The 26677-nt window shown below is 39.5% G+C and overlaps 1 protein-coding gene across 1 annotated transcript in view; it reads right to left on the minus strand.

Moving 5' to 3' along the window:
- Window positions 1–2232: 2232 nt before the first annotated feature.
- The window catches only part of OCA2 (OCA2 melanosomal transmembrane protein), a 504847-nt gene continuing 480402 nt past the window's right edge, over window positions 2233–26677 (minus strand). Inside the window, exon 24 of the mRNA XM_045448936.1 lies at window positions 2233–2967. Coding sequence (XP_045304892.1) covers window positions 2883–2967 — 85 coding nt within the window. The 3' untranslated portion in view covers window positions 2233–2882. The remainder of the gene's footprint in view (window positions 2968–26677) is intronic.

Here is a 26677-nt window from a genome sequence, read left to right on the forward strand (position 1 = left end):
CAGCTATTAATGCAAATTCAGAATCCTATATGTGACAGGGAGCAAAGAGATTTTCATCTTGATTTTCATGGTGAATTCAGACTATAAAAGCATTTCCTCATAGTCCTGGTGACACTGAAGTGTTCATGCATGAGGTATCAGAACAACTTCTACAAGGATAACATCTGTGTGGTTCAACATTTATAGTGAAGATACAGTTTGTCTCTTCAACGTTGTCTTTTCCTATCATGGTGAAACAGAGTTTAATAAGCTTTGGATTATCCACCTATTAATTCTGGAGACAGTATCAGGACAGAGTATGGACAAATTTGCCTTGTCTCCTGATGACAGGAGAGCTGATAGAACTTTCAATGTCTCCTTCATTGCAGATGTGAACTTCTCATCTGCTAAAGAGCAAAAATGGTGAATGGAGTAGTGTACCTTCCATCTGCTCCCCCAAACATACTTTCCATGCTACTTGTCCTACTCTGTCCACAGGAGCTGACCTATGTAAACAACATCAACAGTTCCTCTCCTCCTCTGGCTTTTGCTGGCTTTAGCCAATGGGAAGGACATTGAAAATTACAGAGAAGAATGGGAGTGAAATCAAGGTAATTCCCACAGCCTGCAAGTGACTCTTGTTGGCTGTAACCATCTACAGAAGATCACAGCTTCTGTTAGGGATCCCTTGCCATCCAGCTCCCTGCATTTCTGGGTTCTGCTATTTCCTTCCCTCACCTTCCAACTAGTCTGAAGGAACGTACCATACTGGTTAAATTCCCTCTGAGTTACCCAATTTGAGCACCCATGTGTTTCCAGCCAGGACTCTGACTGCTGTACTAGGGAAATACAAGAAATGAACCAGGAAGCATTGAGTGCCCATTTGATGCTTGTGATCTCTATTTTAGGTAAAACCAGTCATCTTAACTGATTAATTACCTCAGCACTATTAGACACAGGGCCAGAAAAGGCAGAGGAGTGGCAGTTTATTTAAGAGCAGTTTTTAATTTAAGAGCAGAAGTAGAAAACTGAGCTAGGAGGGAACTGATGTGGGAAGTTAGAAAGGGGGAGAGGCTGATGCACTGAAAGCATCAATGGGGGGATATGTTTGGGTGGTGATCTGGAGCAGGTGACAAGAAGTATCAGGGAGAGATATGTGAGATAAATAATTCAAGAGGCAGTTACCAGGGACCAAGTTCAGATGTAATGAAGCTTGAATGCCAAATAAGGAATTCTGAGAAGGTGAGGGAGTAAGGTGAAGAGGAAGAAATGAGTCAGGAGACAAAGGTATTTAAGAATGAGAAGGAGTGACTGAGGACTGAGGGTGGCATCAATGAAGAGAGGTGGGAGGTGGAGAGATGGATGCTGTGGCATCATGGGGGAATAGATGCTGAAAGAGCAGAGAAGAGCCAGGAGTTAGAAGCAGCAGCTGGGCTCAAGGAAGTCACCATCACCACCACCAGGCATGGAAATATGCAGGAGAAGAGAAGACAGTGACTTTTGGTGAAAGAATTTGGGGCCATCTAGGTGTCAGTAAGGCAATGTGGAAAGGCACCAAGAGCTAGAAGAGCTGTCAGGTCTCTTTCCCTGGAAAGTCAGGAGTGGAAGCTCCTCTGGAGCACTTAGGCAGGTGCCACACAGCATTTTCTGTGACAAAGGCCAGATTTTAAAACAAACTGGGGCTTCATGTCACCTTTGCTGTCAAATAATTAAAAGATGGCTTATGAATCCAAAGGGCATATTCTGAGAAACTCTCTCATGGAGGACACAGGTTGCCATTTAAAAATTGTAGATTCCAAACTGTAGAAAGGGTACATTCATCCTGAGGATGCCAGGGACAGAAATGCAACTATAAAGATCTCCTACTTTCCAGTACTTAGTGCCCTGGGGATCTTAAGCCTTTTGAAATCAGACACTTCATACAACTACCACTTCTGAGAATCCCCAGTAAACATCTTCATCTCAAGCAATCAGATGCAGTAGACAAAAACTGAAGGAGAGATCAGTTGTCTGGGGTTTAGCCATGGTATTGCCTAAGCAGAGCATATGAGACCTCAGCTGAAGCATGCTGCCCTCTCTTGCTCTTTGTTCTCACTAGCCTTGTATCACATGTAACACTCCACACACACACACACACACACAAAAGCATTCCAGCATTTAATAAACATTGACTGAACCACTGGAGTCCTGTGGAGTGTGCACAGCTGGGTGTATTAACCACAGTTTTGTTATAATCAATGGAAATAGCTTGAACCACCTTCAAAACTCAAGTTTATTATTCTAGGCTGTTAAATTGTAAAATATTATTTTAAAAGCACTTATGACCATCTTACAAGTCAAATTTCTACACTTGTAATTGATGACTTAAAAACTCCAGAGAAAAACATAAATGGATAAAATATAATTTTATATTATGTAAACTGCTAAAAAGCTAGGAGACTAATTAATTCTAAACCTTTTGTCAAGTTACAGTTTATTTTTTTAATACATAAAATGTTTCCTTACAAACTGTTTTCCTTTTCCCAGAAAGAGTACAGAGATGCAGACTATTTTAACATGGAAAATGATTACATAAAAAAACTCTTGATGACCCCAGGAAACTGAAAGTTAAACATAAAAGCCACTTGGGGTCGAATATTGCATTTGTGTCTTTTCTTACAGAGCATAGCAAGACTTGTTTTGAAATATACATATTTTCTTGTAGTGGAATCTTTAGTAAGTTATCTTGTATTTCCCATGATTTTCTAGCATTCACCTGAATGAGTGTGGATGCCAAAGGTTTCCACTCCAGAGCACCCCCATGATGAGCACCTTTTCTTCTCCCAAGAGTGGTCTTGGGGCAGTTTTCTACTGATGTTGGGGGTGGATCAAGTTTTCCTTAGTCTTCAAACGATGTATATCTGTTAATTCCATCCCATCACGACATGAGCAACAAGGAGGTAACACATCCCAACTGTGCAGGAGACAACCATCATTGGGAAGCCCAACCTGAAACATGAAGACAAGTGGATTGTGGTGTCTGGTGTCTGGCAAGTAATGTGAGTTCTAAATTAATTATTACATATGTCATTACATCATTATATTTTTCATGACTTAGGAGGTTTGTGTATCCACAAAGTCAATTACTTCTTATTTCCAGAAATTGAAAAGTTGGTTTTAACCTAGATGATATGGATGCATGCCTACATTAGATATCTCCCAATGTATGACATTTTATTGAGAAATGCTTACAATTTTTACAAATTTTAATTGACATTTTATAGCCTCAATTTAATCATCTACATTAGAGTGTTGGTCTTGATAATGACACTTAACAACTGTCAGTGTCATATAACTGGACCATTTTTTAAGTCTTTGCATCATCTTCCAATTGTCCTTCTGAGAAAACTGATTTCCTAGAAATGTCATATTTCTATAGATCCCTGAAGTTCCTAACACTTAATAGTGAAGAGAGTTTTAGAGGTAGGATTAGAAAATAATCTCTTGTCTCTAGGAAGGGAAGAGGAAAGAATGGAATTTCTTCTGTATTCAGTGAAGTGCAGGAGGTATAGGTATGCACAAATACAAAAGAAGTCATGAGAAGATGAAAGTTTCCCTCATTATATTCTTCCCACGATGTACTTGTGTTCCCACAAATTCCTATCCCAGCTAACAAATCACAATTGATTCCCATTTCACATTTGGAATTCATGCTTTGAAGCCATTACTTCGTGCTGCATTGCCATTGGGGGAAGTCACTGCAAAGACTAAAATTTTTGTCCCAAAAGGCTTAAAAATTCACTGGGAAGAGCCTAGTGTGTTATAATGATAATGATTATAACATTCTTCCTTCCCCTGGCCGTGGGCATGGGGAGTGGCTACTCAGAAAGAGTCACAGTAAGGCTCTTTCTATGAAGCTGTAATTTAAACACAGAAACTACAACCACAAGTGAAATAGCTCCTTAAATTCTAGACCAGAATTAGATATTTCAGTAAGGTGGTAGGTTCTATTCTAGGCACATTTCTTTTACAAAATGGAAAACTGAAGCAACAGATTTCAGTAAAATAATCTAAATTTGGGATTAGTAAACTTTGTTTCTTTTTTTTTTTTAATAGCTGAATATGTTAGCAATAGGTCAGTCCTAATAATTGAATTCTGGAAAAATGCACCCCAGGAATAGTGTCTGTTCAACTCCAGGTGTCACAGACATCATCACAAGCGTTCACACAAATGCAAAACCTTTCCTTACACTGTGACAGATTGTATGGAATTGAGTCAGTGTCAAGTAAGATGCTGAATACTTCAACCTGGGTGATAGGACACCTGACTGTGTTTCAGAAGCAAGTATGCTTTCCCAAAGGATGGAGTCCACAAAAAGAAGACCTTACTCTTGGGGAGTCCAAGCCCAAAGGAATTTCCTTGTAGATGGTTCTGCTGTGCTCCCAGCATCGTAGATGGTTACTGGTGTCTCAGAGATGGCAACAATCCTGAGAAGGAGTATCATCTAGGGACTGATGCAAGCATTCAGACTCCATCAAAAAAGAAATTGTTCATGTAGTGTCTAGACACTGTGGAAATCCTCATAAAGTTGACCTCATCAACTGCTCATATCACCTTTTGAGATTGATATCATCACATCCACTGTGCAGATGGGATTCGGAAAAGGAAGCAGACTTATCCAGGTTACTTGGCTAATCTCCTTTGGTGTGGACAGACATTCAAACCCCCTCAGTCTAACTCTAGAGTGCATGCTTTTAATCACTATACATTCTGCTTCCCTGTGGGTACAGGTAAACCATACAATGACAACATACAACTCAGAAATAAGTGACTTATTCACATCTACTATATGCTAAGGGCCGGATGTTGAGAATGCAGATGTTGAAATTTCCCAAACACAATAAGGCAGGTCATACATATTATCCCTATTTCATAGAAGAAACTGAAGCTTAAATATATTAAGGAATTTGACAAAGTATGCCACCACTAAGATGCAGATGATGTTTTGGCATATTTTTCTGGCTTCAAAATCCACATGCATTCCCACCACAACACATTAGTTAAGGGTTCTGTTCTTGTCCAGCTGCATGATCCTGGGAAAGTATTAAACATCTCCATGACTGAATTTCTTCATCTTTAAAATGGAAGTAATAATAATACCTACTTACTAAGGTTGTTATGAGGATTATGCATTCACCCCTATAAATCCCTTAGACAAGCATCTGGTCACATAATGAGCCACCAGAGCAAAGACTGACAAGAGACCCCTTAGTGTTCATTTAACATGACAGTGAATCTCAGACAAGATGTCCAGGACTACAAGGGAGACCTTTTAATATTCACTGAGCCTCGGGAGAATGGATCAACCTAAGCTTATCCTAATACCACCTACAGTCTCCTAACACCACAACATACAAACTCCAGCCTAACCAGTGGGAAGAGAGAGACAGAAACAAAAGCAGAAACAGACAGAGATAGAGACAGAAAGAGAGGGGTAAAAAGGGAAAGGGGGAAGGGAGGTAGGTAAGAGAGGAAGCAGGGAGGGAGAGACAAAAAAAAAGAGAAGGGAATTATATCAGATATCAGTTCTAATATTTTAGATTCAAGCTTCATCATCTGCTAGTTGGATTATAACATGCCAACAAAAAATAATACAAAGATATTTGCATGTACCATAAGATCCTTGAACCCATAAACGTGTATACAGTAAGGATTCTATGAATGAAAAATGTGCTTTTACAGTCCAAAGAGAATTGACCTAGGTAAATCAGTATTTTTTATAGATCAAGAAAGAAGAAACTACAGCCCCCAGGCCAATACTGGCCCACTGACTGTTCTTGTAAATAAAGTTTTATTGTAACACATTCTCTCCCATTCATTTACTTATCATATGGATGTTCTACCATCTAGGATAGCTGAGGCTGCCACATAAAAGTACTGTTGAGTAGTTGCAACAGAGACCATGTGGCCCATGAAGGCTGAAAGATTTATATCTGACCCCTTACAAAAAAAAAAAAAAATGTTTGACACTCCTTATCATAGAAAAAGACATGAAGTCCTGGGAAGGCGAAGAAACTTGTCATCTTCTTGTCAGCTCACTCAAAATGCAAGGTAATCCCAGACCACAAGCCAATAGAAATATACTGTGAACCACTATGTAATTTCAAATTTCTAGTACCACGCATTAAAAAAAAAGTAAAAAAAAAAAAGTGAAATTAAATTTAATAATATATTATTGAATCCAACATACCCAAAATATTATTTTAACATATAATCAACATAAAATTGAATAGTTTACATTAATTTTTATACTAAATCTTTGAAATCCAGTGTGGGTTTTCCATTCACAGAACACCTTAATTTGACTTGTCACATTTCAAGGCTCAATTGTGCCAAACTGACTAGGGGTTGTGTGGTCCAATGCAGCTCTAGGTGGCTCACAATATCTGGATGAAAACGTTTGAAAAGGCAGGTTTATGACCTTGAGTAGATGCAGGGGATTCTGGCTCTACATGGAGCTTTCACAGAGGATATGCAAGAGTGAAGCATTTGCAGGAAAAAAAGAGGTTGAGACAGACTGGCAGGGGCTCTGCAACCATCTGTGTACATCTCCACCAGGCTAGCAAGCTCATCAGGGTGGCCTTTTCTTGTACATTTTGGAAGTCACACATACAGAGAATTCTCTAATGTTAGACTCAAGACAAATGATGAAGCTATTCATTGGCATTTGATGGAACTGACAGCAGTAGCTACACACCTGAGTATCTGATGGGTAAAGACAAGGATGGGGCAGCTCTGTTGAAACTGCTACAGTTGGCATCTTCCTTCTTGGGGTGAATCCCTGCTGCTTTTTCCTGTGGGAGTACTGTTAGTTTGGTTGGTGTTTTAATGCTTCACTCCCTGTCCAGGCAAGAGTCCACTGAAAGGAGATTTATTTGAAGTGAGGGCACTAATGACTTCCTGTCACTGCCAGCCATTCTCTGAGTATACACATTTATGCTCCACATTTACCAAGAGCAGTTCCATTTCCCAGAAGATACATCTGTCTTCCTCCCCAAGCCTCTCAGAAAAGCAGTACCTTCACCTAAAGGCTTAGGAAAAGCATATTTGTTCAAAACATAGCATCACATTATGTTTTCATTTCCCTCTGCGATTATTTTCAATCCATTCTGGCTCCAAACATCACATTCTGTTACAGAAGACAAAAACACTTGAATGTCAAAGCACAAGTCCAGGGGTTTCGGGAGAAGATGGCGGCGTAGGAGGACGCTGGGCTCACCTCGCGTCCTGCTGATCACTTAGATTCCACCTACACCTGCCTAAATAACCCAGAAAACCACAAGAAGACTAGCAGAACAGAGTCTCCAGAGCCAAGCGCAGACGAGAGGCCCACGGGAGAGGGTAGGAAGGGCGGAGAGGCGGTGCGCGCTGCACAGACTGGTGGGAGGGAGCCGGGGGTGGAGGGGCAGCTTGCTGGCCAAGCAGAGCCCCTGAGTCTGGCTTGCAAAAGTGGAGGGGCCAGATGGAGTGTGTTCCAACAGCAAGTGTGACTTAGCATCTGGGAGGTCATATGTTAACAGCTCTGCTCCGAAAGCGGGAAGGCTGGAGGACAAAGGGAGGGAGAGTTGCTGAGCCCCGGGATGACAGAGCTCAGTTAGGCGGGGAACAAAGGCGCTAGCCAGTGCCATTTCCCTTGCCCATCCCCCAGCCAAAATCCCAAAGGGAACCAGTTCCTGCCAGGGAACTTGCTCCCTCAGCGCAAACACCCAACGCTGTGCTTCTGTGGAGCCACCCCTCCGACAGTGGGTCTGACTCGCTTCCACTGCCACAGGGCCCCTCCTGAGGTGGATCACTGAAGGAGAAGCGAGCTAAGCCTGCCCCTCCTGCCCCGTGCACCTTGCCCACTCCAGCTAATATGCCAGATCCCCAGCACCACAAGCCTGGCAGTGTGCAAGTAGCCCAGACAGACCATGCCACCCCACAGTGAAGAGAAGGCACACACCAAACTGACTGTGGCCCCAGCAGTGGGCTGGGGGCAGACATCAGGTCTGACTGCAGCCCACCAACCAACTCCAGTTATACACCACAGCACAGGGGAAGTGCCCTGCAGGTCCGCACCACTCCAGGGACTACCCAAAATGACCAAATGGAAGAATTCCCCTCAGAAGAATCTCCAGGAAATAACAACAGCTAATGAACTGATCGAAAAGGATTTAAATAATATAACAGAAAGTGAATTTAGAATAATAGTCATAAAATTAATCGCTGGGCTTGAAAACAGTATAGAGGACAGCAGAGAATCTCTTGCTACAGAGATCAAGGGACTAAGGAACAGTCAGGAGGAGCTGAAAAATGCTTTAAACGACATGCAAAATAAAATGGAAACGACCATGGCTCTGATTGAAGAGGCAGAGGAGAGAATAGGTGAACTAGAAGATAAAACTATGGAAAAAGAGGAAGCTGAGAAAAAGAGAGATAAAAAAATCCAGGAGTATGAGGGGAAAATTAGAGAACTAAGTGATACACTAAAAAGAAATAATATACGCATACTTGGTATCCCAGAGGAGGAAGAGAGATGGAAAGGTGCTGAAGGTGTACTTGAAGAAATAATAGCTGAGAATTTCCCTGAACTGGGGAAGGAAAAAGGCATTGAAATCCAGGAGGCACAGAGAACTCCCTTCAGACATAACTTGAATCGATCTTCTGCACGACATATCATAGTGAAACTGGCAAAATACAAGGATAAAGAGAAAATCCTGAAAGCAGCAAGGGATAAACGTGCCCTCACATATAAAGGGAGACCTATAAGACTCGTGACTGATCTCTCTTTTGAAACTTGGCAGGCCAGAAAGGATTGGCACGAGATCTTCAATGTGGTGAACAGAAAAAATATGCAGCCGAGAACCCTTTATCCAGCAAGTCTGTCATTTAGAATAGAAGGAGAGATAAAGGTCTTCCCAAACAAACAAAAACTGAAGGAATTTGTCACCACTAAACCAGCCCTACAAGAGATCCTAAGGGGGATCCTGTGAGACAAAGTACCAGAGACATCGCTACCAGCATAAAACATACAGACATCAAAATGACTTGAAACCCGTATCTTTCTATAATAACACTGAATGTAAATGGACTAAATGCACCAACCAAAAGACATAGGGTATCAGAATGGATAAAAAAACAAGACCCAAATATTTTCTGTCTACAAGAGACTCATTTTAGACCTGAGGACACCTTCAGATTGAGAGTGAGGGGATGGAGAACTATTTATCATGCTACTGGAAGCCAAAAGACAGCTGGCGTAGCCATACTTATATCAGACAAACTAACTTTAAATTAAAGTCTGTAACAAGAGATGAAGAAGGGCATTATATTATAATTACAGGGTCTATCCATCAGGAAGAGCTAACAGTTATAAATGTCTATGTGCCGAATACGGGAACCCCCAAATATATAAAACAATTACTCATAAACATAAACAACCTTATTGATAAGAATGTGGTAATTGCAGGGAATATTAACACTCCACTTACAGAAATGGATAGATCATCTAGACACACGGTCAATAAAGAAACAAAGGCCCTGAATGATACATTGGATCAGATAGACTTGACAGATATATTTAGAACTCTGCATCCCAAAGCAACAGAATATACTTTCTTCTCGAGTGCACATGGAACATTCTCCAAGATAGATCATATACTGGGTCACAAGGCAGCCCTTCATAAGTATACAAGAATTGAAATTATACCATGCATACTTTCAGACCACAATGCTATGAAGCTTGAAGTCAACCACAGAAAAAAGTCTGGAAAACCTCCAAAAGCATGGAGGTTAAAGAACACCCTACTATAGAATGAGTGGTTCAACCAAGCAATTAGAGAAGAAATCAAAAAATATATGGAAACAAACGAAAATGAAAATACAACAATCCAAATGCTTTGGGATGCAGCGAAGGCAGTCCTGAGAGGAAAATACATTGCAATCCAGGCCTATCTCAAGAAACAAGAAAAATCCCAAATACAAACTCTAAGAGCACACCTAAAGGAAATAGAAGCAGAACAGCAAAGGCAGCCTAAACCCAGCAGAAGAAGAGAAATAATAAAGATCAGAGCAGAAATAAACAATATAGATTCTAAAAAAAAATGTAGAGCAGATCAACGAAACCAAGAGTTGGTTTTTTGAAAAAATAAACAAAATTGACAAACCTCTAGCCAGGCTTCTCAAAAAGAAAAGGGAGATGACCCAAATAGATAAAATCATGAATGAAAATGGAATTGTTACAACCAATCCCTCAGAGATACAAACAATTATCAGGGAATACTATGAAAAATTATATGCCATCAAATTGGACAACCTGGAAGAAATGGACAAATCCCTGAACACACATACTCTTCCAAAACTTAATCAGGAGGAAATAGAAAGTTTGAACAGACCCATAACCAGCAAAGAAATTGAATCGGTTATCAAAAATTTCCCAACAAATAAGAGTCCAGGACCAGATGGTTTCCCAGGGGAGTTCTACCAGACATTTAAAGTTGAGATAATACCTATCCTTCTCAAGCTATTCCAAGAAATAGAAAGGGAAGGAAAACTTCCAGACTCATTCTATGAAGCCAGTATTACTTTGATTCCTAAACCAGACAGAGACCCAGTAAAAAAAGAGAACTACAGGCCAATATCCCTGATGAGTATGGATGCAAAAATTCTCAACAAGATACTAGCAAATCGAATTCAACAGCATATAAAAAGAATTATTCACCATGATCAAGTGGGATTCATTCCTGGGATGCAGGGCTGGTTCAACATTCCCAAATCAATCGACATGATACATCACATTGATAAAAGAAAAGAAAAGAACCATATGATCCTGTCAATCGATGCAGAAAAAGCATTTGACAAAGTTCAGCATCCTTTCTTAATAAAAACCCTTGAGAAAGTCGGGATAGAAGGAATATACTTCAACATCATAAAAGCCATTTATGAAAAGCCCACAGCTAACATCACCCTCAATGGGGAAAAACTGAGAGCTTTTTCCCTGAGATCAGGAACACGACAGGGATGCCCACTCTCACTGCTGTTGTTTAACATAGTGTTGGAAGTTCTAGCATCAGCATCCAAACAACAAAAGGAAATCAAAGGCATCAAAATTGGCAAAGATGAAGTCAAGCTTTCACTTTTTGCAGATGACATGATACTATACATGGAAAACCTGATAGACTCCACCAAAAGTCTGCTAGAACTGATACATGAATTCAGCAAAGTCGGAGGATACAAAATCAATTTGCAGAAATGAGTTGCATTCTTATACACTAACAATGAAGCAACAGAAAGACAAAGAAAGAAACTGATCCCATTCACAATTGCACCAAGAAGCATAAAATACCTAGGAATAAATCTAACCAAAGATGTAAAAGATCTGTATGCTGAAAACTATAGAAAGCTTATGAAGGTAATTGAAGAAGATATAAAGAAATGGAAAGACATTCCCTGCTCATGGATTGGAAGAATAAATATTGTCAAAATGTCAATACTACCCAAAGCTATCTACACATTCAATGCAATCCCAATCAAAATTGCACCAGCATTCTTCTCGAAACTAGAACAAGCAATCCTAAAATTCATATGGAACCACAAAAGGCCCCGAATAGCCAAAGGAATTTTGAAGAAGAAGACCAAAGCAGGAGGCATCACAATCCCAGACTTTAGCCTCTACTACAAAGCTGTAATCATCAAGACAGCATGGTATTGGCACAAAAACAGACACATAGACCAATGGAATAGAATAGAAACCCCAGAACTAGACCCACAAACTTATGGCCAACTCATCTTTGACAAAGCAGGAAAGAACATCCAATGGAAAAAAGACAGTCTCTTTAACAAATGGTGCTGGGAGAACTGGACAGCAACATGCAAAAGGTTGAAACTAGACCACTTTCTCACACCATTCACAAAAATAAACTCAAAATGGATAAAGGACCTGAATGTGAGACAGGAAACCATCAAAACCCTAGAGGAGAAAGCAGGAAAAGACCTCTCTGACCTCAGCCGTAGCAATCTCTTACTCAACACTTCCCCAAAGGCAAGGGAATTAAAAGCAAAAATGAATTACTGGGACCTTATGAAGATAAAAAGCTTCTGCACAGCAAAGGAAACAACCAACAAAACGAAAAGGCAACCAACGGAATGGGAAAAGATATTTGCAAATGACATATTGGACAAAGGGCTAGTATCCAAAATCTATAAAGAGCTCACCAAACTCCACACCCGAAAAATAAATAACCCAGTGAAGAAATGGACAGAAAACACGAATAGACATTTCTCTAAAGAAGACATCCGAATGGCCAACAGGCACATGAAAAGATGCTCAGCGTCGCTCCTTATTAGGGAAATACAAATCAAAACCACACTCAGATATCATCTCGTGACAGTCAGAGTGGCCAAAATGAACAAATCAGGAGACTATAGATGCTGGCGAGGATGTGGAAAAACGGGAACCCTCTTGCACTGTTGGTGGGAATGCAAAGTGGTGCAGCCACTCTGGAAAGCAGTGTGGAGGTTCCTCAAAAAATTAAAAATAGACCTACCTTATGACCCAGCAATAGCACTGTTAGGAATTTACCCAAGGGATACAGGAGTACTGATGCATAGGGGCACTTGTACCCCAATGTTTATAGCAGCACTCTCAACAATAGCCAAATTATGGAAAGAGCCTAAATGTCCATCAACTGATGAATGGATAAAGAAATTGTGGTTTATATACACAATGGAGTACTACATGGCACTGAGAAAGAATGAAATATGGCCCTTTGTAGCAACGTGGATGGAACTGAAGAGTGTGATGCTAAGTGAAATAAGCCATACAGAGAAAGACAGATACCATATGGTTTCACTCTTATGTGGATCCTGAGAAACTTAACAGAAACCCATGGGGGAGAGGAAGGAAAAAAAAAGAGGTTAGAGTGGGAGAGAGCCAAAGCATAAGAGACTCTTAAAAACTGAGAACAAACTAGGGTTGATGGGGGGTGGGAGGGAGGGGAGGGTGGGTGATAGGTATTGAGGAGGGCACCTTTTGGGATGAGCACTGGGTGTTGTATGGAAACCAATTTGACAATAAATGTCATATATTGAAAAATAAAGCATTCCACTGTCCTCTGGAGTGCATAGTTTCTAATAAAAAATAAAATAAAATAAAATAATTTGTTAAGTTGCAAAAAAAAAAAGCACAAATCAAGATGCAAAATGTCAGATGGAGGCCCAGACAAACGCTGCATTTGATGTATTCAGTTTTAGGTTAAAAACGCAACTGTGATGACACACAGTACTCCAAGGAACCAAAACTTCCAGATTTCTGGGAAACAAACTGCCCCAGAACTATGCAATTTCCAATGGAGGTCAGGCATTGCACTGAGAGCAAAGCTCCACACACTGAAGAGAGACCTGGTTTTCAAAAGGAAATGTTTGCTAATGAAGTCTCCTACTTGGGTTTTAGACTGAAACCATTCTTCCTTTTTATTTTTCCTTTCCAAAAGGCTTTATAACACACCATGACTATAGATCTTAATCAAAAGACATTTTTCTGTTGCCTTTCTACAAAGGTAATGAATTTTTCTCAGCAGAATGGCTTCTGTTTCTACAGAACCGTGGGAGCTTATCACGTGGGTACACAGCTGGCTCCACTTTCTGTAGACCATGGGTACCTTGAGAGCCATGCTCTTCAGCCCCTTAACCTGTCTTCAGCTCACTCAGGACCCCAGGACAGGAATTTCTTTCTCATCCTCAGCCCTCATTTTAAATTTGAACAGCTGCATGCCTCATCTCCTGGATCTCTCCAGGTGACAACTAGCTAATTCTCTTCATGAAGAAAGGCTGAAGGAGCTTCCTGCATCGTATAAATAAAGACCCATCATTGTATTTCCCAGAGACAGAGGAGTTCATGGAGGGGTAGAAAGTGATGATCTGCAGGGAGAGCTACAGAAGAAAGAAGGCACATCCAAGGAAGGAGGAGGTCTCCTGGTGTCTTCAGAGTCCTCCCCATCACATTGCATTGGTGACTATCTGCCAGCAGTACAGTTCACATGGCTAAAGACTAGAAAGGATGACAGAGGAACATTATAGGAATCATGGCAAGGAACAAAGCATTAAAGTGAAGAGGCAAAGCTTGTGAAGGAAAAGGCATCCAAGGATGAAATTCTAATAATTTGGTTTTTTCCCCCATCAGAATAGATTTTTTTGGGTGGTTTCTTTTTCATGCGTTCAAGCTTATGACATGTATCTACCATCTTTATAGCAAGCAAAAGAGAAAGAATTTGAGAAAATTATGTCTTGGCCTTTCTCCTCCTGAGAAAAGACATTTTTGTTGCATACTTTGTGCCCACCTCTGCCATCTTCTTCTGTCTCTTGACCAGCATCAGTACTATTTGGCCATCTGTGGAGTTAGAACTCTCATCACTACCACCATGAGATCTGCAGTCAGCCAGCCTCTCACTTCCATGTTGGGAAGTCACTTTACCAGCTGAGAATCTCCACTGAACATAAATAGAAAGTCAGACAACCTCCCAGACACCTGGCACCATGTGAAGACACTCTATTATGCTCTGTCCAATACCTATGTTAAGTTTCCTGGCTCCTTGTCCCATATTTAGAATGTAACCTTCTTTCTGATTTTTATTAATTTCAGTATACTTAACATATAGTGTTATATTAGTTTTAGGCATACAATATAGTGATTCAACAATCCCATATATTACTCAGTATTCTTTTTTTTAATATGAAATTTATTGTCAAATTGGTTTCCATACAACACCCAGTGTTCATCCCAAGAGGTGCCCTCCTCAATGTCCATCACCCACTCTCCCCACCACCCCCATCAACCCTCAGTTTATTCTCAGCTTTTAAGAGTCTCTTATGATTTGGCTCCCTCCCTGTCTCTTTTTTTTTCCTTCCCCTCCTTCTGTTAAGTTTCTCAGGATCCACATAAGAGTGAAAACATATGGTATCTTTCTCTGTATGAATTATTTCACTTAGCATAACACTCTCCAGTTCCATCCACGTTGCTACAAAAGGCCATATTTCATTCTTTCTCATTGTCACATAGTATTCCACTGTGTATATAAACCACAAATTCTTTATCCATTCATCAGTTGATGGACATTTAGGCTCTTCCCATAATTTGGCTATTGTTGAAAGTGCTGCTATAAACATTGGGGTACAAGTGCCCCTATGCCTGTATCCTTTGGGTAAATTCCTAGCAGTGCTATTTCTGGGTCATAGGGTAGATCTATTTTTGATTTTCTGAGGAACCTCCACACTATTTTCCAGAGACGCTGCACCAGTTTGCATTCCCACCAACAATGCAAGAGGGTTCCCATTTCTCCACAACCTCGCCAGCATCTATAGTCTCTTGATTTGTTCATCTTAGCCATTCTGACTGGTGTGAGGTGGTATCTGAGTGTGGTTTTGATTTGTATTTCCCTGATGAGGAGCGACGCTGAGCATCTTTTCATGTGCCTGTTGGCCATTCGGATGTCTTCTTTAGAGAAGGGTCTATTCATGTTTTCTGCCCATTTCTTCACTGGGTTATTTGTTTTCCGGGTGTGGAGTTTGGTGAGTTCTTTATAGATTTTGGATACTAGCCCTTTGTCTGATATGTCATTTGAAAATATCTTTCCCCATTCCATCGGTTGCCTTTTAGTTGTGTTGATATTACTCAGTATTCTTCAAGACAAGTGTACTCTTAATCCCCTTCACCTATTTCAAATATCTCCCCTGTGTGTAACCATCAGCTTATTCTCTACATGGTTAACAGTCTGGTTTTTCGTTTGTATCTCTCTCTCTCTCTCTCTCATTTTTTCCCTTTGTTCACTTTTTCTGTTTCTCAAATTCCACACGAGTGAAATCATATGGTATTTGTCTTTCTCTGACTGGCTTATTTCACTTAGGATTATACTCTCTAGTCCATCCATGTCATTGCAAAAGGCAAGATTTCATTATTTTTTATTGCTAAATAATATTCTATTATATATATATATATATATATATATATATATATATATATACATATAATTTATATATTATATCTTTATCCATTTATCTATTGATGGACACTTGGGCTGCTTCCATAATGTAGCAAATGTAAATGATGTTACAATAAACAGGGGTGCATGCATCCCTTCTGACTTTTTAAAGAATGTCACATTTATCTAGGTGAAATGGCAGCAACATTCCTCATCTCCACCCAGAAGCCTTTATCTTTACCTTTCTTTTTTCCCTCTTTTGAGTGTTGGACTCAAACTCTGGACTACATGTCTCTGGCTCTCCTGTAAGAAGTTTCTCTACCAAGTGCCTTATTCTCCCATATCTTTAATGCCTCCTTTTTACTGGCATCTTCTGGCATATACACACCTGAAATTCTTCCTTTATTACAATTAATTGATCCTCTCTTAAATTACTTAATATCATTTATATTGAACTCTTTGTTGTCTAATATGTGGGCGATATAAAGAGAAATAACAGGCACTCCTTGCCTACAAGTAGCCCACAGTGAAAGGGAAAAACAGAAGATCAAATTTGTAAAACAATATAGTTAGTACTATCTAGAGGCCCCTCTCAGGATTCTGAAGGAAAGCACCAAAAGCAAGCAGCTCTTTCATTGGTGGTGCCCAACTGGGGTGGGGGGGGCATGAGGGGCTGAGCAGAGCAGAGGAGGTTTGTAAGAAAAATGACTTTTGAGTTTCGTGTTCAACAGAAAATAGGAATTTAACAGGCAAAGAAGAGGAGAATGGGCATGAAAATTTCAAAGAGAGCATCTATTTGGTTCCACTGATTCTTAAAATAACTTTGATTATTTATATTTTTCCAGAAAAACATTTATTTTAGAAAAATTCTTTTTCATGTAATATTCTAATGTAACTTTAATATTTGCCTGTGTAGTTTTATTCCCTTTGTATTTATTTTTTAATGTTTTTATTTATTTTTGAGGGAGAGACATATTACTAGTGAGGGGTGGGCAGAGAGAGAGGGAGGCACAGAATCCAAAGCAGGCTCCAGGCTCCAAGCTGTCAGCACAGAGCCTGGCACAGGGCTCGAACTCACAAACTGTGAAATCATGACCTAAGCTGAAGGACACTCAACCAGCTGAGCCACCCAGGTGCCCTTTTCATTCCCTTTTTAACACATAATTTTTACTTTTATTCTTTTTCTTTGTTGATGACAAAGTTTTATCTATAATATGAAAAATGTTGGGGTGCCTGGGTGGCTTTGACAGTTAAGTGTCCAACTCTTGATTTGGCTCAGGTCATGATCTCACAGTCATGAGATTGAGTGCCCCCCCCCCCCACCGCCATCAGAATTCACACTGTGGAGTGTTTACAAAAAAAAAATTGTTACAAAAAAATCACCTCTTGACTTATCAATTCTACCATTTATAGTCTTGTTTGCATGTGTGTGTGTGTGTTTGGTTTTGTTTCTATTTAAATTCCAGTTAGTTGATATACAGTGAAATATTAGTTCCAGGTATAGATTTTAGTGATTCAACTCTTACATAAAATACCCGGTGCTCATAACAAATGTACTGCTTAATCCCCATCACCTATTTAACCCATCCCCCTACCCAAATCCACTCTGATAGCCATCAGTTTGTTCTCTATAGTTAAGAGTCTGTTTTTTGGTTTGCCTCTCTCTCTTTCTCTCCCCTATGATTGTTTTGTTTCTTAAATTCTGTATATGGGTGAAATCGTGGTATTTATCTTTCTCTAACTTATTTCACTTAGTATAATACTCTATAGCTTCATCCATGTCGTTGCATATGGCAAGTATTTATTCTTTTTGATGGCTGAATAATATTCCATTGTGTATATATACCACTTCTTCTTTACCCATTCATTAGTCAGTGGACATTTGGACTCTTTCCATAACTTGACTATTGTTGATAATGCTGCTATAAATATTGGGGTGCATGTGTTCTTTAAATCAGTTTTTTTATTCTTTGGGTAAGTACCTAGTAGTGCAATTGCTGGATGGTAGGATAGTTAAATTTTTAATTTTTTGAGGAAACTCTATATTGTTTTCTAGAGTGGCTACACCAGTTTGCATTCCCACCAACAGTGCACAAGTGTTCCCCTTTCTCCACATTCTCACCAACACCTGTTGTTTACAGTATTATTAATTTTAGCCATTCTGACAAGTGTAAGGTGATATCTCATTGTAATTTTAATTTGTACTTCCCCGATTATGAGTGATGTTGAGCTTTTTTTCATGTGTCTTTTGTCCATCTGTATGTCTTATTTGGAAAAATGTCTGTTCATGTTTTCTGAACATTTTTTTAATAAAGAGAGTTTTTTTAATGTTTATTTATTTTTGAGAGAGAAAGAGAGAGAAAGAGAGAGAGAATGAATGTGGAAGAAGCAGAGAGAGAGGGAGACACAGAATCTGAAACAGGCTCCAGGTTCCAAGCTGTCAGCACAAATCTCGACATGGGGCTCAAACTCATGAACTATGATATGACCTGAACTGAAGTTGGAAGCTTAACTGACTGAGCCACCCAGGTGCCCCCCTTCTGCCCATTTTCAAACTGGATTATTTGTTTTTTGGGTTTTGAGTTTTATAAGTTCTTTATATATTTTGGTGACTAACCCTTTAACAGATATGTCACTTGCAATTATCTTCTCTTATTCCATTTTTAGTCTTCTAATTCAGTAAGTTTGGTTTCCATTGCTTGGTTTTTTCCTCCTTCTTTCCTGTTTTATTTCATTTGTGTATTACTTTTCCTCAATTGAAATTAATTAAAATAACCAAGGCTAGATTTGACTCCCATGTACGTCCCCAAGGCCTGCCTTGAACTTTACCATGTTACCTTCTTCTTTGGAGCCAAATCAGCTGCTGGTAAGTCATAGAAAGCAGGGCCAAAGCAAAATCTGGTAGTGTGACTTGAATTTTCTGCATACCTCAACAAATACCCACCTCCCTTAGGCTAATCTTCCTATCAAATAATATTTTCTGCAAAGAAATTTAAAATATAGTAAATAAAGCAATGACCAAGGTATAGTACTTTATGCTCTTGAAAATGCTCTTGAAATAGTGTATATTAATTATCAATGTTTTGAGGTCTTCTTTGGGAAAATGGCAGCATAGGAGGATGCTGGGCTCACCGCGTCCTGCTGATCACTTAGATTCCACCCACACCTGCCTAAATAACCCAAAAAACCACCAGAAGACTAGCAGAACAGACTTTCTGGAGCCAAGCATAGATAAGATGCCCACAGAAGAGGGTAGGAAGGGCAGAGAGGCAGTGTGTGCTACATGGACTGGCGGGAGGGAGCCGGTCCGGCAGAGGGGCAGCCTGCCCAGCAAGGCAGAGCCCCCAAAGTCTGGATTGCAAAACCAGAGGGGCCAGACTGCGTGAGTTCTGACAGCCAGTGGGACTTAACATCTGGAATGTTATAAGTCAACAGCTCTGCTTGGAGAGCGGGAGGGCAAGAGGACAACGGGAGGGAAAAGTGTTGAACCCTGGAAGACAAAGTTCAACTCAGCGAGGAACAAAGGCACTGGACTGCGTCAACTCTCTCACCCATCACCCAACCGAAATCCCAAAGGGAACCAGTTTCTGTCACCAAACTTGCTTGCACCACGCAAACACCCAACGCTGTGCTTCTGTGGATCCATCCCTCTGAAGGGTCTGCCTGCCTCATTCCTGGTGCTGCAGGACCCCTCCCAGGGGACCACTGACAATGGCAGAGTGAGCTAAGCCTGCCCCTCCTGCCCCTGTGCACCTTGGAGATAGACCCTGGCTAATATGCCAGATCCCATAGAAGCAGCACCACAAACATGGCAGTGTGCAAGTAGCCCACACAGAGGCCATGCCACTCCACAGTAAGTCCTGAACCTGGGAGAGGGGAAGATAAGGTACACACCAGTCTGACTGTGGCCCCAGCAGTGGGCTGGGGGCAGACATCGGGTCTGACTGCCGCCCCACCCACCAACACAAGTTATTCCAGACAGCACAGGGGAAGTGCCCTGCAGTTCTGCGCCACTCCAGGGAGTATCCAAAATGACGAAATGGAAGAATTCTCCTCAAAAGAAACTCCAGGAAGTAGCAACAGCTAACAAATTGATCAAAAATGACTTAAGCAATATAATAGAACATGAATTTAAAATAATAGTCATAAAATTAATCGCTGGGCTTGAAAAAAAATATAGAGGACAGCAGAGCATCTATTGCTACAGAGATCAAGGGACTAAGAAACAGGAGGAGCTAAAAAATGCTATAAATGAGATGCAAAATAAAATAGAGGTGACCACAGCTCGGATTGAAGAGGCAGAGGAGAGAATAAGTGAATTAGAAGATAAAATTATGGAAAAACAGGAAGCTGAGAAAAAGAGAGAAAAAAAAAATCCAGGAGTATGAGGGGAGAATTAGAGAACTAAGTGATGGAATGAAATGGAACAATATCCATATAATAGGGATTCCAGAGGAGGAAGAGAGAGAGAAAGGGGCTGAAGGCGTGTTTGAACAAATCGTAGCTGAGAACTTCCCTGATCTGGGGAAAGAAAAACGCATTGAAATCCAAGAGGCACAGAAAACTCCCTTCAGACGTAACTTGAAATGATCTTCTGCACGATGTATCATAGTGAAACTGGCAAAATGCAAGGATAAAAAGAAAATTCTGAAAGCAGCTAGGGATAAACGTGCTCTAACATATAAAGGGACACCGATAAGGCTAGTGACAGATCTATCTACTGAAACTTGGCAGGCCAGAAAGGAATGGCAGGAAATCTTCAATGTGATGAACAGGAAAAATATGCAGCCAAGAATCCTTTATCCAGCAAGTCTGTCATTTAGAATAGAAAGGGAGATAAAGGTCTTCCCAAACAAACAAAAACTGAAGGAATTCGTCACCACTAAACCAGCCCTACGAGACATCCTAAGGGGGATTCTGTCAGTGAAATGTTTCAAGGACCACAAAGTACCAGAGACATCACTACAAGCATGAAACCTACAGACATCACAATGACTCTAAATCCATATCTTTCAATAATAACACTGAATGTAAATGAACTAAATGCTCCAACAAAAAGACATAGGGTATCAGAATGGATAAAAAAACAAGACCCATCTAATTGCTGTCTAAAAGAGACTGATTTTAGACCTAAAGACACCTTCATATTGAAAGTGGAGAACTATCTATCATGCTACTGGAAGTCAAAGAAAGCTGGAGTAGCCATACTTATATCAGACAAACTAGACTTTAAATTAAAGGCTGTAACAAGAGATGAAGAAGGGAATTATATCATAATTACAGGGCCCATCCATCAGGAAGAGCTAACAATTATAAATGTCTATGCGCCGAATGCGGGAGCCGCCAAATATATAAACAATTAATCACAAACATAAGCAACGTTATTGATAAGAATGTGGTAATTGCAGGAGACTTTAATACTCCACTTACAACAATGGATAGATCATCTAGACACAAGCTCAATCAAGAAACAAGGGCCCTGAATGATACATTGGATCAGAAGGACTTGACAGATATATTTAGAACTCTGCATCCCAAAGCAACAGAATATACTTTCTTCTCGAGTGTACATGTAAGATTCTCCATAATAGATCATATATTGGGTCACAAAACAGCCCTTCATAAGTATAAAAGAATTGAGATCATACCATGCATATTTTCAGATCACAAGGCTATGAAGCTTGAAATTAACCACAGGAAAAGCCTGGAAAACCTCCGAAACCATGGAGGTTAAAGAACAGCCTAATAAAGAATGAATGGGTCAACCAGGCAATTAGGGAAGAAATTTAAAAATATATGCAAACAAATGAAAATGAAAATACAACAATCCAAACGGTTTGGAATGCAGGGAATGCAGTCCTGAGAGGAAAATACATTGCAATCCAGCCTATCTCAAGAAACAAGAAAAATCCCAAATACAAAATCTAATAGCACACCTTAAGGAAATAGAAGCAGAACAGCAAAGATACCCCAAACCCAGCAGCAGAAGAAAAATAATAAAGATAGGAGCAGAAATAACCAATATAGAATCTAAAAAACTGTAGAGTAGATCAATGAAACCAATAGTTGTTTTTTTGAAAAAAATAAACAAAATTGATAAACTTCTAGCTAGGCTTCTCAAAAAGAAAAGGGAGATGACCCAAATAGATAAAATCATGAATGAAAATGGAATTATTACAACCAATCCCTCAGAGATACAAGCAATTATCAGGGAATACTATGAAAAATTATATGCCAACAAACTGGACAACCTGGAAGAAATGGACACATTCCTAAGCACCCACACTTCCAAAACTCAAACTCGAACAGACCCATAACCAGCGAATAAATTGAATCAGTTATCAAAAATCTCCCAACAAATAAGAGTGCAGGACCAGACGGCTTCCCAGCGGAGTTCTACCAGACATTTAAAGCAGAGATAATACCTATCCTTCTCAAGCTATTACAAAATATAGATAGGGAAGGAAAATTTCCAGACTCATTCTATGAAGACAGAATTACTTTGATTCCTAAACCAGACAGATGTCCAGCAAAAAAAGAGAACTACAGGCCAATATCCCTGATGAGTATGGATGCAAAAATTCTCAACAAGATGCTAGCAAATCGAATTCAACAGCATATAAAAAGAATTATTCACCATGATCAAGTGGGATTCATTCCTGGGATGCAGGGCTGATTCAACATTCCCAAATCAATCCACGTGATACATCACATTGATAAAAGAAAAGAAAAGAACCATATGATCCTGTCAATCGATGCAGAAAAAGCATTTGACAAAATTCAGCATCCTTTCTTAATAAAAACCCTCGAGAAAGTCGGGATAGAAGGAATATACTTCAACATCATAAAAGCCATTTATGAAAAGCCACAGCTAACATCATCCTCAATCGGGAAAAACTGAGAGCTTTTTCCCTGAGATCAGGAACACGACAGGGATGTCCACTCTCACCGCTGTTGTTTAACAGAGTGTTGAAAGTGTTAGCATCAGCAATCAGACAACAAAAGGAAATCAAAGGCATCAAAATTGGCAATGATGAAGTCAAGCTTTCACTTTTTGCAGATGACATGACATATACATGGGAAACCTGATAGACTCCACCAAAAGTCTGCCAGAACTGATACATGAATTCAGCAAAGTCACAGTGTACAGAATCCATGTACAGAAATTGGTTGCATTTTTATAAACCAATAATGAAGCAACAGAAAGACAAATAAAGAAACTGATCCCATTCACAATTGCACTAAGAAGCATAAAATACCTTGGAATAAACATAAGCAAAGATGTAAAAGATCCGTATGCTGAAAACTATAGAAAGCTTATGAAGGAAATTGAAGAAGCTACAAAGAAATGGAAACACATTCTGTGCTCATGGATTGGAAGAATAAATATTGTTAAAATGTCAATACTACCCGAAGCTATCTACACATTCAATGCAATCCCAATCAAAATTGCGCCAGCATTCTTCTCAAAGCTAGAACATGCAATCCTAAAATTTGTATGGAACCACAAAAGATCCTGAATAGCCAAAGTAATTTTGAAGAAGAAGACCAAATTAGGAGGCATCAGAATCCCAGACTTTAGCCTCTACTACAAAGCTGTAATCATCAAGACAGCATGGTATTGGCAAAAAACAGACACAAAGACCAATGGAATAGAATAGAAACCCCAGAACTAGACCCACAAAAATGGCCAACTAATCCTTGACAAAGCAGGAAAGAACATCCAGTGGAAAAAAGACAGTCTCTTTAACAAATGGTGCTGGGAGAACTGGACTGCAACATACAGAAGAATGAAAATAGACAACTTTCTTACACCATTCACAAAAATAAACTCAAAATGGTAAGGGACTTGAATGTGAGACAGGAAACCATTAAAATCCTAGAGGAGAAAGCAGGAAAAGACCTCTCTGATCTCAGCCGCAGCAACTTCTTACTTGACACATCCCCAAAGGCAAAGGAATTAAAAGCAAAAATGAATTATTGGGACCTCATGAAGATAACAAGCGTCTGCACTGCAAAGGACAACAACCAACAAAACTAAAAGGCAACCAACGGAATGGGAAAAGATATTTGCAAATGACATATTGGACAAAGGGCTAGTATCCAAAATCTATAAAGAGCTCACCAAACTCCACACCCAAAAAACAAATAATCCAGTGAAGAAATGGGCAGAAAACATGAAGAGACACTTCTCTAAAGAAGACATCCGGATGGCCAACAGGCACATGAGAAGATGCTCAATGTCACTCCTCATCAGGGAAATACAAATCAAAACCACACTCAGATACCACCTCATGCCAGTCAGAATGACTAAAATGAACAAATAAGGAGACTAAAGATGCTGGCGAGGATGTGGAGAAATGGGAACCCTCTTGCATTGTTGGTGGGAATGCAAACTGGTGCAGCCACTCTGGAAAACAGTGTGGAGGTTCCTCAAAAAATTAAAAATAGACCTACCCTATGACCCAGCAATAACACTGCTAAGAATTTACCCAAGGGATACAGGCGTGCTGTTGCATAGGGGCACTTGTACCCCAATGTTTATAGCAGCACGTTCAACAATAGCCAAATTATGGAAAGAGCCTAAATGTCCATCAACTGATGAATGGATAAAGTTGTGGTTTATATACACAATGGAATTCTAGTTGGCGATGAGAAAGAATGAAATATGACCTTTTGTTGCAATGTGGATGGAACTGGAGAATGTTATGCTAAGTGAAATAATTCATACAGAGAAAAACGGATACCATACGTTTTCACTCTTATGTGGATCCTGAGAAACTTAACAGAAGACCACCGGGGAGGGGAAGAAAAAAAAAGATGTTAGAGAGGGAGGGAGCCAAAACATAAGAGACTTTTAAAAACTGATAACAAACTGAGGGTTTATGGGGGGTGGGAGGGAGAGGAGGGTGGGTGATGGGTATTGAGGAGAGCATCTGTTGGGATGAATACTGGGTGTTATGGAAACCAATTTGACAATAGATTTCATATTTAAAAAAAATATCAATGTTTTGTTACTACTACCAAAAATTCTATTAATACAATTACTCTTTATCAGTATTATTATTATATTACTCTTTTGATTTATCTTTTGTAAAATGGATCACCTTTTTCCTCTTATTTTTAATTTACAATGCAATGCAAATATTTCATTGTGGTCAGAGACTATGGTTTGTAAGCATTCAGTTATTAAATCTTTGAGGTTGTTTTCATGGCTTAAAATACAATAAATTTTTGTAGCTGTTTTATGGACACTTGAAAAGGAAGCATATTTTCCGTAGAAAATAAAGAGAACCATATACCTAATATTTCATTTCTTAGAAATGGATAGTATCACCTGAAAGTCTTACATTACCAATGAATTTTATGTTAATTTCTTCTTTTATTTCTGACTGAAGTTATTTTGTACATTTTGATGCTATAATTTTTGGCAGGTAAAACCTATTATATGACTCTATCCCACTGAAATTTTAAACAAGACTTGTATATTTTACGTTACACATGTTTCTATCTTTATTATCTTTTCAATTGTATTAGCCAGACTTCCTTTATTCAGTTTTATTTTTATCTTTTCTATATTACCCTGATCTCTGTTTTTAAAGCAGAAGCCAGCTACAATATGATTTTATTCTCTATTTTCAATTCTTCACTTTTTTGAGAGAGAGAGAGAGAGAGAGAATGCATGAGTGAGTGGAGGGACAGAGGGAGACAGATAATCTTAAGTAGGCCCCATGCTCAGTGGAGAGCACATGGGGCTCAATATCACAATCATGAGATCATGACCTGATCAAGAGTCAGATGCTTAACAGATAGAGCCACCCAGGTACCCCTTGATTCTTCACTTTTAATGCTATATTTGGCTTTCTTTATATAATGTTGGTTTATGTTTCATGTTTTTAAATTTGTGTTTCCTTTATTTTTTTATTATACTTTTCTCTATATAAATTTTGTTGATTTGTCTTTAGCAATATACTGATTTAAAATTAAATTCCAGGGGCGCCTGGGTGGCGCAGTCGGTTAAGCGTCCGACTTCACCCAGGTCACGATCTCGCCGTCCGTGAGTTCGAGCCCCGCGTCGGGCTCTGGGCTGATGGCTCAGAGCCTGGAGCCTGTTTCCGATTCTGTGTCTCCCTCTCTCTCTGCCCCTCCCCCGTTCATGCTCTGTCTCTCTCTGTCTCAAAAATAAATAAACGTTAAAAAAAAAAATTTAAAAAAAATAAAATAAAATTAAATTCCAGGGTGCCTGGGTGGCTCAGTCAGTTAAGCTGACTCTTGATTTCAGCTCCAGTCATGATCTCACAATTCGTGGTGAGATCAAGCCCTTCCTGGGGTATCATGTTGTCTGGAGCCTGCTCAAGATTCTCTCTCTCTCCCTCTCTTTCTGCCCCTCCACCACTCATTCTCTCTCCCTCTCTCTCTCTCAAAATAAACTTTAAAAAAAATTAAAAATTAAATTCCACTCATAATTACTTTTAAGTGTTTAATAATATAAAGATAAGTCCATATACCTTAAATAAAAAAGATAAATCAACCACTATCCTTTGACCCTCCTATGCAAGACAAAGAAAATAGAAAGTTTTAAAATCTTTCAATAACACCTCAACACATTCTGTTGTCTTCATTAATTCAATATGGGATTATATATTAAGGTTATATTTCTTAAATTCTTACTACTTATAATGTATATTTTCTGTTTAGATACATT

This window comes from Leopardus geoffroyi, chromosome B3 (assembly GCF_018350155.1).
Source record: "Leopardus geoffroyi isolate Oge1 chromosome B3, O.geoffroyi_Oge1_pat1.0, whole genome shotgun sequence".
Lineage (NCBI taxonomy): Eukaryota > Metazoa > Chordata > Mammalia > Carnivora > Felidae > Leopardus > Leopardus geoffroyi.